The sequence below is a fragment of the Electrona antarctica genome, assembly GCF_951216825.1.
Source record: "Electrona antarctica genome assembly, chromosome: 10".
Lineage (NCBI taxonomy): Eukaryota > Metazoa > Chordata > Actinopteri > Myctophiformes > Myctophidae > Electrona > Electrona antarctica.
This window is the reverse complement of record NC_136791.1, coordinates 26,593,784-26,611,599: the sequence shown is the minus strand read 5'-3', so window position 1 is coordinate 26,611,599 and position 17,816 is coordinate 26,593,784. Positions and strand designations below refer to the sequence as shown.

Sequence of the window (17,816 nt, the reverse complement as noted above, 5' to 3'; positions counted from 1 at the left end):
CATCAACGTGTCCAGCGACACGCCCGACTGGTACATCCAAGACTACCTGAACAGGGTCGGCGGCTACTACGGCATCAAAGCCGCGGAGGTCGGAGGTAAAGATGTTACGGACGGTGTATGACAAACCTTGTCGTTTTGGCCTCTATGTCAGGGGTGGGCAACTTTGACGATGGAGAGAGCCACTATATTTCCACACTCACTCCCATTACTGTCGTAGCAAAAATAGCCCATCTGCAAGCTTGTAGATCGGCTATTTTTTCTATATTTGAATTTAAATCCTGATTTCTTTTTTTTTAAATCCCATTTTTTGGAATGCCTTTCAAATGCCTTTAATTATAGTTATGTTAACTTTATGAAGTGCAAATACATTGAACATCAAAAAGACAATAACCTTTTAATACTACTCATTAAAAGCTACTAATTTAGATTCCAAAATGCAGTTTGCATGTTTGGAATTGTAACAGCTGAAATCAATAATATATCAGCATTCCGATTTCCAATATTAACCTGAGGGCCACATTAAGTGAACGTGTGGGGGCCGCATTTGGCCCCCGGGCCGCCAGTTGCCCGTGTATGATCTACATCAGGGGTGGGCAACTTTGACGATGGAGAGGGCCATTATATTTCCATACTCACTCCAGAGGGGCCACATTGCATGCATGTTGTAGAGAAAATAGCCGATCTACAAGTTCAAAACGCGTCGCATCGCAACGCGTTTTGTACTTGTAGATCAGCTATTTTTTATATTTGAATTGAAATCCTGAAAAGTCATTTTAACTAAATACAAATATATTGGACATAAAAAAGACAATAACATTATTTGTAATACTACACAGCAAGCTACTAATTTAGACTGTAAGTAATTAAAGCGGGTCATGTTTGCATGTTTGGAATTGTAACAGCTGAAATCAATAACATATTAGTATTCCAATATTAACCTGAGGGCCACATTAAGTGAAGGTGTGGGGGCCGCATTCGGCCCCCGGGCCGCCAGTTGCCTGTGTATGATCTACATGTTCTCAATCCTGGTTTTTATAGGCGGGTGCGGTTGCGATCTGCGTGTCGTGGCACGCAGCAGCATCTTGCGATGAATAATGTGGCGTGTAGACTTGTTTAACCACGGTTTTAAACCCTCTAGACTAGTGAATTGGACTTGAGTTGTCTCACCACATCTCTTTGGTCTCTCATCTCTTTCTCCCAAGAATATGGATGCCCATAAGTGGTTAACTTAGCTCTGTCCACTCAAAACACAATGCAATTCTTAACATAATACAGTACATGGTTGTCCGTACATGGTTGCATCATGAAAATCATGATGCTTTTATCATAAACGAAAAATGACCGGCACATTTTATTACGATGAACATGTATGATGATGAAGTCATCATACATCGCTTTTTTACTGTGGCACCCACAACGTCATAGTTGGTGCCACAGTATACGATGACGTATGTAGTGACTACTATGCCTGATGACAGACACAGAGGGGGGTAGGGATAGGTGAAGGCAGGCGGAGTTGGTGACACAGAGGGGGGTATGGATAGGTGAAGGCAGGCGGAGTTGGTGACACAGAGGGGGGTATGGATAGGTGAAGCAGGGGGAGTTGGTGACACAGAGGGGGGTAGGGATAGGTGAAGGCAGGCGGAGTTGGTGACACAGAGGGGGGTAGGGATAGGTGAAGGCAGGGGGAGCTGGTGACACAGAGGGGGGTAGGGATAGGTGAAGGCAGGGGGAGCTGGTGACACAGAGGGGGGTAGGGATAGGTGAAGGCAGGGGGAGCTGGTGACACAGAGGGGGGTAGGGATAGGTGAAGGCAGGGGGAGTTGGTGACACAGAGGGGGGTAGGGATAGATGAAGGCAGGGGGAGTTGGTGACACAGAGGGGGGTAGGGATAGGTGAAGGCAGGGGGAGCTGGTGACACAGAGGGGGGTAGGGATAGGTGAAGGCAGGGGGAGCTGGTGACACAGAGGGGGGTAGGGATAGGTGAAGGCAGGGGGAGCTGGTGACACAGAGGGGGGTAGGGATAGGTGAAGGCAGGGGGAGTTGGTGACACAGAGGGGGGTAGGGATAGATGAAGGCAGGGGGAGTTGGTGACACAGAGGGGGGTAGGGATAGGTGAAGGCAGGGGGAGTTGGTGACACAGAGGGGGGTAGGGATAGGTGAAGGCAGGGGGAGCTGGTGACACAGAGGGGGGTAGGGATAGGTGAAGGCAGGGGGAGTTGGTGACACAGAGGGGGGTAGGGATAGGTGAAGGCAGGGGGAGTTGGTGACACAGAGGGGGGTAGGGATAGGTGAAGGCAGGGGGAGTTGGTGACACAGAGGGGGGTAGGGATAGGTGAAGGCAGGGGGAGTTGGTGACACAGAGGAGGGTAGGGATAGGTGAAGGCAGGGGGAGTTGGTGACACAGAGGGGGGTAGGGATAGGTGAAGGCAGGGGGAGCTGGTGACACAGAGGGGGGTAGGGATAGGTGAAGGCAGGGGGAGTTGGTGACACAGAGGGGGATAGGGATAGGTGAAGGCAGGGGGAGTTGGTGACACAGAGGGGGGTAGGGATAGGTGAAGGCAGGCGGAGTTGGTAAAAAGCAAAAAGCAAAGTTCTTTGTTTACCCAGGGTGAATGGACTAAGCTCGACGAACTTGTTTACAGCCAGACCCTGCTCATAGAACATTTCATGGTAGGGGTTCAATGCCTTGCTCAAGGGCACTTCAGCGGTGGTAATTTTAACGTGCCGGTCCGGGGATACGAACTGGCGACCTTCCGATAACAAGACCACTCCGCAAACCGTTCGGCCACCGCTGCCCCATGGTGGTGGCACAGAGGGGGATAGGGATAGATGAAGGCAGGGGGAGGGAGGCCTGCGTGAGACGTCAGACCAGAGCAGAGAGACAGAGAGGGAAGGTGATGGATAGATAGACTAGTATTGATCCTGCAGGGAAATTCAGTCACTAGAGGGATGGAGGGAGAGAGCGAGGGGAGGAGGGAGAGAGTGGGGGGAGGGAGAGAGAGAGTGAGGGGAGGGAGAGAGAGAGTGAGGGGCGGAGGGAGAGAGTGAGGGGAGGAGGGATAGAGTGAGGGGAGGGAGGGAGAGAGTGAGGGGAGGAGGGAGAGAGTGAGGGGAAGAGGGAGAGAGTGAGGGGAGGAGGGAGGGAGGGAGGGAGAGAGTGAGGGGTGGAGGGAGGGAGAGAGACTATTTTACACCCACGCAATAACCCGGCCAATGCAGAATCTGAACATGCTGATCAATTCACGCAGTGTCAGCACAATAACCGTGGCAGTGCCAGGCAAGCTCGGGGCGGCATCACGTTTTCCTGCTTGTTTATTATATGACGACTGTATTTATTTACTTTATTTATTCAGAGCAGGTTTGGTTTAAGTTATGGCCGGGCCGGCTGGTCCTCCCGTAAGACAATTTTAATATACTGTGAGCTATTATTAATACCTACGAAACCTAAAATGTTTTTTGTTTGTAATTTTATGAAAGGAAATAACATTTAGATTATTCTCACACACACAGAACCAGGAGTGGAATGATGACAATTCAGTATAGTACATTTTCACAGTGTCGAGTGACATCCATAGGATATCCACTTAAATCCTCTCAAGCCCCTGAAGTATTGACGCTGAAAGCGATATGGTGTTTTTTTTGCGTGAGGTTGGCTGGATATTGTGCTGGCTGTTATATTCTTTTGGCTGGATATTCTGCACGCTCGACAAGTGCTGGCGAGGCAGCAACTCCATCTTTCTCTCTCTCTCTCGCGTGCCACTTTGACTCTGTGTGTCGGACGACTGTTCTCTCTCCCACAGATCTGGACGAGTGCAAGGCCAAGGAGGCAGCGTGTGTCCCGCCCGCGCTCTGTGCTAACACCTACGGGGGCTACAGGTGTGTGTGCAACGGCACCACAGACGTGGACAAGGCCCAGTCCTGCATATTAGGTGAGGATCATTCATCCGGTCACTGATGCATGAACGCAACGCACTTGTCAAAGTGAATAAATTATGTTTTACATGAGTTATCTCTGAGTGAAAAGGCCGGAAAACAATTATGAATTCACAATTATTGTATCCCTGATGCTGTTTCAGTGACTTTTTTTCTTCTTCTTTTCTTAGCATTGTGGCAATTTTTTTGCCAAAGTTTTTGTTTGCCTTTTGTTTGCCCTCATCAGAAATGAACTTTTAACCACTTCTGCCTTTTTCTACCAAATTTTGTATTGCATCCACTGTTCCTTTAAAGAATGCAATGAACATTGTTAAAAAAAATTACTTCCACAAATGGCCGCCCATCCAAAATCAGTCGAGAAACAGACAGAGTGGTTGTAAATAAAGCATTTATTCCAGCATATAGTCTCGTTACAACACTCAGTCAGTCTTTTGATTGTCTTTTGATTGTGGAAATCCCTTTTCTAACATGCATTTTCAACTGTTAACAACATATTACACGGGCAGCCCTGGTTATAAACACATCGACAACTATGAACATAATGCAAAAGGATAATATCATTATCATATCAAAACCATATAAGGGTCAGTTAAATGAACACAGAGGGTGTTTTGCTGTCGTGTGTTTTGGTTTTAACGCAGGCAAGGACGGTTCGAACATGACGGGCCAGGTGGAGATGCAGAGAGCCGAGGACAAGACTCCCCTCATCCTGGGTCTGGTTCTGGGCATCGGCATCCCGCTGCTGCTGCTGCTGCTGGCCGCTCTGGCCTGCTGCTGCTGCTTCCGCCGGAGGCGGCTCACCGGAGAGTGAGTATACAATCCTTTTACACCCAATGTTGATTTCCTTCCACTAAAACTAAGACGTGTGAAAGACGTGAAATGTTCGTCGACTGCCTTTTTCCACCGACAAAAACTAAATGGAAACTAAATAAAAAAAACTAAGCTATGATGACCAAAACTACGACTAAATATACTGACAATTTCGTCCACAAATAAAAACTGGACTAAAATGTTAGGAAGGGACTAGTGGACAAGAGATCCAGTATAAGTCATTTTACACTTGGTTGCATGCTGAAAATAGCTGATCTACAAGCCCACGTTGTGGGCTATTGTCAGCAAGTGTAAAAACAGTCATTACGACGGCATCAAGGCCCGTCAAAACACATTTTGTTCGACTAAATCAACTGTAGATTAGACTAAAATCTTATGATATTTAGTCGACTAAAACTAGACTAACTTTTCAGGTGACTAAAATGTGACTAAATTAAAACTATTCAAGAGACTATGACTAAAACTAAAATCAAAATTTGCTGCCAAAAACAACAATTCTTACACCTCATCTAAACAGGCAAGGAGGCCTTCCGACCGAGATATCGTGCAAAAAAACTGTCCTGGCATGCAGTGTCGGCCATTGCGTTGCGACGTAGCCTGAACCAATGAAATATCCAATAAATAGTAGCGTGTAGATCTCAACCAATAAAAGTGTTTGGGGGGGGGGCGTGGCGAAACCTCGCTCAAATAGAGACTCTGCGAGCGAATATACGAGGGGCGGACGACGTCGCTGCACGCCGCGTTGTCGCTCGCTCTACGTCAGGACAGTCACAATGAACACATGTATTCTAATCAAGGTTATAATAGTTTTGGGTTTTTCATTATAGTTTAGTTTTAGTTAGTTTTGACATTTTATTTTCTAAATTAGTTAGTTTTAGTTTTGCTAGTTTGCTAGTTTTTATTTAGTTTTTATTTTGGTGAAAATGCTTAGTTTTAGTTTAGTTTTAGTTTTTTTTTCGTACGGTTTATTTGTCAGGTATAGGATTCAAAAAGCTCAGAGTAAGTATTATGTAATAAAAACTCAAAAGATACCATTTAAAAAATATAAACTCGGCAATAAAAGTTTGAAAACGTAACTTTGGTCCATTATTTCTCCACTTTGATAATACCAATTGGAATTATGTTTTATATCATTTTAATCGTTGATCGTTGTCACCTGTACAACGAGGTATAGATTGTAAGGATCGGGCATTCGTGGAATGAGCAATACTGCTAAACGTACGGTAGCGCCTCCAAAAAATGGCAAATGGTTGGTATTCAACCCTTGCTTTAAGATGCTTAGTGGATTGGATGATTGCACTCTCCCATAGTAAACAACACCATTTTTACACTCAGTGTTATGGAACTCAGTAGTGGGTAGAATATCCAAAATCAGCCGCACCTCCTCCTCATCCTGGTCACCAACGTAGACACATTTTGCTGTGGGATGGCACCCCATTCCTCAACCAGGTTTTGTTGCAAGTTAGTTAGTTAGTTTCATTTATTGTCCATGTGTGGAAATCGTCTCAATCGGTCTCAACAACAGTAAAAACAAACAGCAACAACAACAGCAAAAATGCAGGTCCACAGTGGCAAATACATTAAAAAACAAATCTAGCGAGACATGGTATCATTTAGTGCCTTAATGGTATAAATGAAAGGTTATTTGAGCAGGAGAAGGAGGCCGAAACGTTGTATATGTTTTTTTCTGCTCTGGTAATTAAAGTTTTTTTGGGAGCTTTTAAAACGGTGTGCAGACTTTCTCCTTTTTCAGTTTATTTCTTTTGTTCGAGCTCCCGTTGAATTTACTGGGATGTGCGTGTACCTCCTGACCACTAAGGTGTTTTGAGCACCCATCCATTAGCTGTTTTTGGATGAAGATGGAGAAGAAAAAAACTAAAACATACAAGCTAATGGATGCATTAGGTGAGTCATTTATTTGGACATGGATGAACATCATCCACTCAAGAGAGCCAAGACCCAGAAATAGCTAAAACTTGATAGTTTGTGATAGAGGAAATGCACTCAGAGATTTATGTTGATGTGCCACTGACGCAAGCTTGCTCACTCGCTCCATTGCTAACATTGTCCAATTTGTCCCCAAGTCCTAACCGCACGCAATGCCACGTGTTGGACCCATGTGGCATCGGAATTATGAGTGGATCCCCTTTTCTCTATGGCTCAAAACAGCTGGAATGACAAAATATTGTTCTATAAGCCTTCTATGGTAAGTACAATACACTACTGTGTGACATTCTAAATCAATACTTAATGAATCAATTAGCAGCTTATTCTCAATTTCATATATTTATTTACTTTTTTGAACAGTGTGTGTGGCGATTTTGACTGACTGGAGCCAAATTGTTTTCCATATAGCTTCTGATTGATGATTATTCATTAAGAACGGCACACAAATTGTTGTGTATTCTGCAGCATTACTGCATTTATTTTAGACTGTATGGGCCTATAGAATACAATAACAATATTTGTCATTCCTGATGCTTTGAGGAGTAGAGATATTAGGCCTGCCTGAAAAAACTATGTCCTGTTTTGTTCTACCCCGGGTAGGGGTATCTAAAAAACGAAGGCTCTTATTGAGCTGTTTGTTCCTGCACTACAAGTGTTCAAATGGGTTGAGGTCTGGACTCACTCCATTTCATCCTCTCCACTCCCACATTCTGGAGGTAATCTGTGATGACCCTGGCTCTGTGGGGGGGCGAGCGTTGTCATCCTGGAGGATGGCGTTAGGTCCCTGATTCTGAAGATGGGATCGCCACTGGCTCCAGAGATTGCCTTTAATGATGACAGTTCTGTCTTGCCTGTGAGAGAGATACTGACCCATACCATACCAAGCTGAGTTCCCTAACACAGTGTAAAAATGACCAATATGTTTTTTTCCCTTTATTACTGTGTGAGAGTGCAATCATCCAATCCACTAAGCAACTCAAAGCAAAGGGTGAATACCAATTTATATTATGACCGAAAGGCATATAGCCTAAATGTTGATTAAAAAACTAAAAATAAGGGTATTTTGTTTGTTTTAGTTAGTTTTGTGAACACACAATACAATGAGATTTCATCGTTCGCTCGCTCGCATAGCTGGCAGTGTAGATTACAAGATGAGGTGTTATGCTGCATTCACACTGGCAGATGCAAAAGAAACAAAGCTACACAGCAAATTTGTAGCTTTGTATCTTTTTAGCCGAAGCTGAAGCTATTTTCAAATGGCCCGAAATGCATATAGGGCTGAAGTTGTTAATGTATGTTTCACTAGGAAAGACCAAGCATCAGAAATCAGACAACAACCTTTTAGGGTTGTTTATTGAATGGACGTGGAGTATGGTCGTTTATGGGCACGTTGCATGCGAAGCATGGATCGTGCGGCATAAACGGCCATGGCATGGAAAGACATTGGGGAAGCCAGCATGGTCACCTAAGGTCATCGCCAGACGCAAGCGTGTAGCGTGCGGCTTAGATGGCCAGGGGCGGGGGATGCCATTTAAGGTGCCGGCATGATCATCTAAGGTCATCACCTCACGCAAGCGTGAAATGTGCGGCTTAGGTGGTCTGGGGCACGAATGACGTGTGGGGCGCCGGCGAGATCATCCGAGGGCAGCTTGGGTGGTCAGGTCAGGGGGAGGATGCCATTAGAGGTGCCGGCACGAACATCTAAGGTCATCACTACACGCGAGCTGGTCGGGGGCACGAATGACACCGGAGGTGCTGGCTTGGTCATCTAAGGTCATCACCACACGCAAGCGTGCAGTGTGCGACTTAGATGCTCAAGAGCACGGGACGTGGGCGGCAGTGGGATTAGGGGGGTTCGAGGGGTTGTGGACCCAGATACTTTGGCTTGGGGGGCAACGCGAGAGCCTGTGTGAATGTGTAGGAACCCCTCTGGAACCTGCAGAGAAGATAGAAGTAGGAAAGAAAAAGGGAGGGAGGGATTTTTTCTTTTTAATGTTTTTTTTTGTTGTGGCTTTCGCCTTTATTTTATATATTTTATGGAGGGACAGACAGTAGGCTGACAGGAAATGGGGAGAGAGATGGGGGAAGACATGCAGTGAAGGCCGTCAGGATCGGGAGTCGAACCCGCGACACACTGCCAGACTGGATTACCAGCCAAGGTGCCTGGACCACTGAGCCATGGCCCAGGCCGGGAGGGAGGGATTTTTTAAACGTTTAAATACCCCCAGTGGTTAGTGAGGTAGGCGAGTGCATGGTTGGCATGGGTGGCACAGGGTGGAGTTGGCAGTGGCTGGTGAGTTGTGCTTGGTTGTCTTCTGCTTGGTCAAACCTCCCGAACCTCAGTTGTTCCAACTCCATTTTGTAATCAAAATCTACAAAGTAACTAGTAACTAAAGTTTTCAAATGTAGCATTAGCAAAGGTACAATATTTGGATCCGAGATGTAGTGGAGTAGAAGAAAGTATTGGAAATTGGAAATACTCAAGTAAAGTGCAAATACCTCAAAATTGTACATAAGTACAGTACTTAAATGTACATAGTTGCTTTACACTGAATATACATGATAATCATGCAGCATGTGTGTGTTTTTCTTTTATGACATCTAAATAAATCAAATCAAATATGCACACACACACATACTATATGCAGTTCCACAATGATTAAGGCCTTATATGAACACATTGGAATTAGACATTTCACGCGTCCAGACGTCACGAGCGGTCTGGTGTGAAATGACTCAAGGACTGCTGCGCTAATGCACAGCGAGTGTCTCAGCAGCGTAGTCGGCCTCACCACCTCTCTCCGCTCTGAATCATGTCCTCCAGTGCACTGTAACAGTGTTACACACTGTAGTCTTATATTTCATTTCTCTTGTCAGAGAGGGTGGACTGCCCACTCTCTTACTATATTAAAACAACGCAACTACCTACTAACAGATATTTGATCTGGGTTATGAAACTGTACTCGTGTCATGTTGCAGGGGAATGTTTGTAAATAGAAAACGCAGTAGGCCACGATTTATGGATGAGGGCAGGCAGCACGTGCCCATGTTGGGAGTGCACTTTCAACCAAAATACTGTGTCCATCTGCATAATTCAGATAATAGGCGCTACTCGTGCTTATACAGTAAAATGCATAGAGTGCATAGGGACACACACAGAATGCCTTACTGTATATGCAGTACAGGATATCCTAAGAAGCCAGCTTAGGTGGTTCGGGCATCTGGTTATAGGATGCCTCTCGAGCGTCTCTCCCTAGGGAGGTCCTCGAGGCACGTCCCACTGGGAGGAGACCCCCGGGGCAGACCAAGGATTACATCGACTCACTGGCCTTGGAACACCTCGGGATCCACCAGGAGGAAGTTACTAATGTTGCTCTGGAAGTCTGGAGCTCTCTGATGGAGCTGTTGCCCCCAAGCGGTTGAAGATGGATGGATGGATGGATGGATGGATGGATGGATGGATATCCTATGCATCGTTGCTGAAACCTTGTTCCTCCATATTTCAACTTGCCTTTTCCAATGCATGGCTTTTGAAGATCACGTCATATGGCAGCCAAGTTTACGGGATTTTTAATGTTCGTTTAGAGCACTTAGGACGTAAATGTTTTCCAGCTAGCCAAGTCTATCTAATAGTTTATCTAAGGCTAATCTATAAGTCAGATATTAACTGTGGCAGACATGGTTGCAGCTGTAAAGACTCATGAGCTGTCATTTGGATTTACAGACTAGCCTCGGGTACCCAGGATTTGTTTGCATTCGGGTCAAAAATGAAAGTCTGGCATAGGAAGCCCACTTCCTTGTATTTTGCTAACCAATATAACAGTGGGGGGCGGGCGCTCAGACTGGTGAACCAATAGCAGTACAGGAAATCTATGGAAAATACAGGATCAACTTCAAACTAATTGCAAAAACCCCAAACTCAGCTGATTTTGTACCTTCAATATATCCTGAATAACAGAAAAAGAGTTGCCTGGAATTGTCTGTGAGGAAAGTTTTGAAAATGGCCTGTATCCAAAATCCAATATAAGGCAAATATTTTCTAGATTTCCTTTTGCTTTAAGTAGCATGTGACATGTCAAACTAGAGGGTTTATGCAATAGTTTGGCATAAAAAAAACTCCTTGGGATAAAAACGGCCATAGCCATCATCACAAATGTGATGAGGTCAGCACAAGTGGCTATGGCAAAATTTAGCCCAGTGAGTGTTTTGATGCAAAACTAATGCTTGGAATGTTTTGATGCAAAACGAATGCTTGACATGTCACATGCTACTTAAAGCAAAAGGAAACTTAGACAATATTTGCCTTATATTGGATGTCAATGGTGACAAAAAACTTTTTTCAAAGTTTTCAAAACTTTCCCCTCAGACAATTCCAGACAAATTTGTTTCTGTTATTCAGGATATAATGAAGATACAAAGAGCTGAGTTTGGGGTTTTTTTGCAATTAGTTTGAGGTCAAATTACATTATTACTGGACTTGTATGATCCTCCTGCGTCAGGCACCCAGAACTTGAGGCAAGTAAATTGACTCTATGGGAGCCAACCCAGGGCAAAGCCTGGAGGGGAAGAAGTAAATTGACTCTATGGGAGCCAACCCAGGGCAAAGCCTGGAGGGGAAAGAAGTAAATTGACTCTATGGGAGCCAACCCAGGGCAAAGCCTGGAGGGGAAAGAAGGTACCACCTATGTAGACATGCTGCGGCGCGACAGCTTGGCTAACAACACTGCAGAGCTCAAGAACCTGATGTTGGATAGGAATTAGTGGAGGGCAGCGATCCAGGAATCCCGAGTTGGTGTTGGCTAGACCTCACTCTCGCAGCAACTATAGGATCCACCGCTTTTTCCGTGCCGGCAATCCGCCCCTCTAGACCATGTCACATGCAAAGTGCAGTTGTTGAATGCATTTTATAACAACGTGTAGCCATATTACATCACTTCACTGATTTTCATACAGTATAGAACTCGCCATGTTGAAGGAAAATCCCATTTGACCTATAGGCAAATCCCCTTTGGCGCTGCATATTTGCTCTGAATGAATTCCCGCGCGTGCGTGCGTGCGTGCGTGCGTGCGTGCGTGCGTGCGTGCGTGTGTGTGTGTGAGCGCGAGCGGGCAGATGCCTGCATACTACATTCGTGTCACATATTTTGTTGCTGTCGGGCGCAAACCTTCTATCTCCATACGTGTCATTTGTTATGTTGTTGTTTTCCTCGTAAAGTAATGCCCCACTTCTTCGATACAAGAGTGCCACGCAAAAGTAGTAAAAAACTGCAGATCTACACGTGTGAAAAAGGAAGGTTTTTTTGCCTGTTTCCACCCGATCCAAAGGATCCCTGCATGCCCTGCTGTGCTAGACGTGAAAATTCCCATGATGATGAGGAAGATGATGATGATGATGCATGCGTGCCCTTGGGCCGGGCACGTGCATCCGCATCTGGAGTTCTGGACCAGGTGCTGCTAGTGGAGACGCATAATCCCCCCTGGAGTCCTGTCCTGCTTTTTAACGGCCCGGCTGTAACCTATACACTGTGGATATAATGGCTTTGGTTTCATCATCGCCAGGATTGTGGGATTAGGTTTGTTAGATTAAGTAGAGCTAAACCACTGTCATGAAGGAGGACGGTCGGATCGGACGCCCGTTGTCTTTTCCAACCAGACGGCTGATTTGGGATTATGTGCCGTAATGGAACGGCCTGCTGCTCACATACTTAATGTCCCAGATGTAAGGGATATGATAGATAGATAGGCAATTGTTGCAACAGCGCAGGTTTTTATTTATTTATTTATTTATTTAAAGAGTCGTTGCCAATGTTTTCTTTGTTTGTGATTAATGTGCAATGTGTAATTCTCGGTGCGCCAGGTGGCCGTGCACTGTGCCTCGATCGTTTGTCAGAGGAGATACGCAAATATTAGTACAACAGAGCGCAGCAGGGCCTATAATGGCTTGTACTGTAATTCAAAACGCTGGAAGTGCAAATGAGACAAGGGTTTAGGAAATATGTGACATCATGCAAATGTCATGCTCTTAATTCAGGTTCAGTCGTAGATCTTCTAGGCTTACATAGATATTCATTGTCGTGTCCCTATTTTTGGGGGCATGCATTATTATAGGCAAAAAGACTTTCAAAAATATGTATAGAGAATACATGGTGACATACAGTACATGGTGAAAGAACAACAGGCTCAAGCTAATGATGCAAGCTGTGAAATTGGATTGTCAGCATCGTTCATCAGTGAAAAGGAAAACAACAACAACATTTGAACAATACACTTGACGCACACAGCAGTGATACAGACAGCTGCATGAGACTATTAAAGTGCGTTGGTAAAGACCACTGGTCAGACTAAAGCACTTGACAGTTTTATCGAGCAATATTATAGCTCTGGTGGGCACCATAGATTGCTTAAATCATTTTTATTTACCTTCTGTGGACAGCGGTGCGCGGAACCTCTTTCCAGATTGGAGGCGAGTAAACTCTGTGCCGAGAGGGGAATTGGGGTCCATTAGTTAAAAAGCCTTCTGCCTCCTTCACCGCTATCACGTCATAAAGTGTGGTTGGACTTGACTGAGGGGGCCAAAGTACAATATATCGAAAATGTATCATCATTGCAATTTCAAACATGCGCAGTATACATATCGCAAAAGCAAATGGATATCGCATCCATGCATCCAGGCATAAAGTATGTTTTTGTTTGGATTCAAAAGAATATTTAAGGGGGCACGGTGGCACAGTCGGTAGTGCTGTCACCTCACAGCTAGAAGGTCCTGGGTTCGATTCCCGCTGGGGACGCTGTGGGCGCTTTGGGCATGCTCTCTCCTCTGCGTCATCAGTGCCCCGAGGTGGGGTTGGCGAAAGGACCTTTCTGAGTAGAGTTTGCATGTTCTCCCCATGTCCCCTAAACATGCAGTAATCCTGGTCTCTAAACTACCTCCCCCTGGCCAGCCGGGGCACCTGATGGTGGGGAAAGGAACTGGTCGGAATAACGTGTTCCTTCCACGCGCTACGTCCGGCCAGGGAAACTCCCCCCTGTCAGGTGAAAAGAAGCAGCTTGGACTCCTCGTGCATAGAAGGAAGCATGAGGTCAGTCCGCTGCCCTCCCCAGGTTAGCAGAGGAAGTGTAGCGCCCAGGATTTACATTAGATAATTGACACTGGGTGAAAAAATGGGTTGCAAAATCGTGGGATTAAAATTTAAGTAAAACAACAACAACAACAAAAGTGGAGCAGTGAGAAACTATTGCTAAGTTGGTGGTATATATTAATTGTCAACGTCAATAGCTGTCGTAGAACGATTGGAAATATGCAGAGATCCATTTCTTTCTTCTTTTTCAAAGTGTATGAATAGAGTAGGCTATTCATTGTCTGGGTTCTACGTTAGAGGCATGCAAGCCCAAGGCATAAATGCATTCAAACTGTATAATTCAACAATACTTATCGCGAGAGTCATATTGTCATCGCAATATTCAACAATATCATCGCATATCGCATGTTTTCCTAATATCGTGTAGCCGTAGTAGGCCAACGCCTATATAATATATCATTGTGTATACTGAACGTACTGTACATTCTGCCATTCACAGCAACCAGCGAGTCTAATGGCGTTGTTGTTGTTGTTTTCAGCATCCCCCATTTGGTACCAGAGTCCTACATGCAGGAGCAGCAACAGTACAACGGCGGCAACCCTCCACCCTTCAACTTCTCTGACCCTGCTCTCCACTATGCCAGCCACTGCAGCCCCCGCGTCATAGACCACTATATACCCAGGAGACACCGGCACAGATAACACCTACTGGCACCAGGCACACACATACATGCAAGTGTAGGCTCTATATGCACACAGAATAACTCTCCCTACTTCCGGGCCCCTTTCCTACTGCCTTCACAGGTGTTACCGATGATACTAATTAAAGGACCACTTCACCACTTTTCAACTTCTCTTCCTATAATTGGTCCTCACTAATGTTCATGATAAAATACCACAATGTTTTCCTACTCAGTCTGTGTCTCATAGGAGGGCTGTGGGCAGTTCAGAAACCCGTCCACCAGTGACATCATCGATGGTGAATCCAAGCTAATAGAAACGGCAGGCTTTCTTTTCCTGAAAAGTTGCAATGCAAAAGTTGAAGCCATCGTTCTCACGATAATAACAATCTAAATATATTTTAAAACAAATCTTGTTTAAAAATAAAATCTGCCTAATGATGATGTCACGGGTGGACGGGTGTCCGAACTGCCCAAAGCCCTTCTATGAGACACAGACTGAGTAGGAAAAAATGGTGGTGTTTTATCATGAACATTAGTGAGGACCAATTATATGAAGAGATGTTGAAAAGTGGTGAAGTGGTCCTTTAAGGCTCTGTTTCATTTAGGCCCCATTTACACTGGCAATCTGGTCACTTGCAAACGGCAGTGTGAAAGGTCTGGCTTTCAAAGAGGATTTGAGGGGGAAAAAATCAGATGTGACTGCAGTCTAAATAGGGCCTTAGTGTACAGTGGTTCTCAAACTTTTTAATTTCAAGGACCCCCATATATAACTCTGGGTACATGTGTTCACTCTCAGAGTTACACACCCGTACGGGGCAGTTTGGAGCCCACTCAAGGACACTTTGAGACCCAACATGCACAATAGCAGGACCCTGACTCTGTTTGAGGGAAGTAGGGAGGGGGCCCGGAAGTAGGAAGAGATATTCTGTGTCACACACAGTATACTCAGAGAATGTGCACATGGGACCAGATGGACTCTTATGCATTAATTTGGTTCCATTTGCACACTCTGTGAGTACAATTAGCACTAATAAATTGTGTTGTGCACGGACTCTAACCGCACGCATGCACGCACGCACACACACGCGCACACACACACACACACACACACACACACGGTCTCACCCGAAAGCCGACTCACATGCACACACAAGCACGCACACACCATCACAATCACACTGCGAATAATTATGTGGTTTGTGAGCTGTTGTATGTATTTTATAATGACAAGACAAATGGCGCTTATTTATACTGTAACGATTGAGTAATTAAGCTTGAGTGACTTTTAAGGGCAATTATTTCCCATCCCCTAATGCTGAGCAATGGACCTGCCAAATTGGATTTTTATTTAAGTCTGCATGGACAACTGTACGCACTTACACATGACTCAGCAAAAAAAGGGGGGAAAAAAAGACCACGCAACATCTCTCTTGGCTGGAGTAGTTGATGAAAGTAAAACCACTGCAGAGGTCTTTGGCTTCCAGTTGACATTGGGCCAACAGCGTCTTGATAGCACCATTATTGTTAGCGAGGCATTACCTGAGCCGCAAGCACATAGTCGTCTCTATTCAGAACTAATGTACATTTATCATTACCCTGGCCCTGCAGCCAGGCTAATGGCGATGATGTGCTATTGCAGAATAATCAAAGAGTTCCATGACAGATTTGCCAGTTATGTATTTTAGTAGGCTATAAACTTGGACATGTGGGTCCGGTCTCTGAAGGTGTGTTCACGTTGTAAACTACAGGCTTGTTTTATGTACAATGTTATTTTTATTTTTGTAAGTGCACATATTTGTTTAAATTTGGTCCTTTAAGATAATATTCAAATGGTGGTTTTCTCATTTTGGAATTAAACTCTCCAGTCGTTACTTACAAGTTACATTAAACTTTATGCCCATTACTTTCCCTTTGACTCTACTTTTAATGTAACAAACAAAGTTATTCGTTGTTTCAACTGACAAGGTTCTTTTTTTTGGGCAAACCTGTAAATACTACTTATGTGAGTAAAGGTTTCACCTAAAATATACTCTGTCTGGTAGTAGGGCTGTATACAGTTCTAAAGCAAAAGTATTTGAACTGAACGCTCATGTTGCTATAACTGCTTGTAATTTACACTCTAACCACTGGGTGCCGTTGCTGAGTCCTCCACCACACAACCTGATCAGTCATGTTTGTTTGCAAGTAGGTTTTAAGGCGCAGTATGCACAACCCCCACCCCACCCCACCCGCTCCCACTCACTCACAGACAGACACCTGCTCTGCAGCCTTCATCTGGAAGTGGCCGCAGCATGCGGTGAAGCCTGCCTGGTGCCCCCCCTGCAAGATGAGATCATCTGCGAAGGGGAGCCGAGCGAGCAAGGCAAGGCAGCCCCTGCAGGTCCCTGCCACTGCAGAGACAGACCTGGCCCACACACACACACACACCACAGCGCGGGTCAAGGGCAGGGCTCTGCAACACATTCTGCCCTGCCCACTTCCTGATTGTACACACACGCACACGCACATGCACTGTACCCCTGCCTAACCTCTGCAGTGCCGCTCCATTCCTCTGGTTTGCCTCGCTATAGATACTTGATTGATGGAATAAACAGATAATGTACGGCAGACTGTTGCGAACAAAAACTTCTGCGTTCACGAAAGCAATCAAAATACACAGCAAACATGCCCCTCTGACACCTGTGAAAGACAAAGAAAGGCACATCTGAGAGAGAGAGAGAGAGAGAGCGAAGAGGAGCAAAAGGCAGCTTACTGAGGATAAAAAAGGACAAGAAGTTGCGGGTGTTTTTATTATGGTGCCACAGTTCTGGAAGGTTCCACCAAAGGAGTGCTGTTTCATACGCCGCTGAAAGCTGCAGCAGTGTTTGAACCGGAGTTCCACAGTGACTGCAGCAGACGGCTGGAGGAGAGCCAGAGAGGGGAGGAGAGAGAGAGAGAGAGAGGCAAAGAGGGAAGGTGTGTGTGTGTGTGTGTTGTGTGTGTGTGTGTGTGTGTGTGTGTGTGTGTGTGTGTGTGTGTGTGTGTGTGTGTGTGTGTGTGTGCTAAACATACTGTATAGCCTGTGTGGGTGGGTGGGGGGGGGAAGTGAGCAAGCAAAGATCAACAAGCTGAGATTCTATTTGACAGCTGTGTTTCGTCCTTCACATCCCATCAAATAAACGGACTGATGAGTGTCAGTCAGAGGCAGTGGGAGACCGGAGGCCAGGCAAAAAAACAAACGAGGGAAGCCGTAGTGCGTTAGAAACCTAAGTGCACGGCCGCATGCTTAACACTATATCCATTTCACTGCAACTTAATTGAAAGAGACAGGGGAATAGCCGGACTCGCCAAATCCTCTTAT

General features: G+C 45.3%; 2 protein-coding genes across 2 annotated transcripts in view; both read left to right on the top strand.

Annotated features, from left to right (window-relative positions):
• Nucleotides 1-14,962, top strand: part of LOC306930782 (uncharacterized protein) — a gene marked incomplete at its 5' end in the record, with an annotated part of 47,274 nt that extends 32,312 nt beyond the window's left edge. The window contains 4 exons of the mRNA XM_079511878.1: nt 1-95; nt 3,804-3,932; nt 4,578-4,743; nt 14,333-14,962. The exon at nt 1-95 is cut by the window's left edge and continues 107 nt beyond it. Of these exons, the coding sequence (XP_079368004.1) occupies nt 1-95; nt 3,804-3,932; nt 4,578-4,743; nt 14,333-14,495 (553 nt within the window). The 3' untranslated portion in view covers nt 14,496-14,962. The remainder of the gene's footprint in view (nt 96-3,803; nt 3,933-4,577; nt 4,744-14,332) is intronic.
• Nucleotides 1-17,816, top strand: part of LOC306930557 (homeobox protein Nkx-2.5-like) — a gene marked incomplete at its 5' end in the record, with an annotated part of 401,119 nt that overhangs the window by 192,186 nt on the left and 191,117 nt on the right. The gene's annotated exons all lie outside the window — the stretch shown is intronic.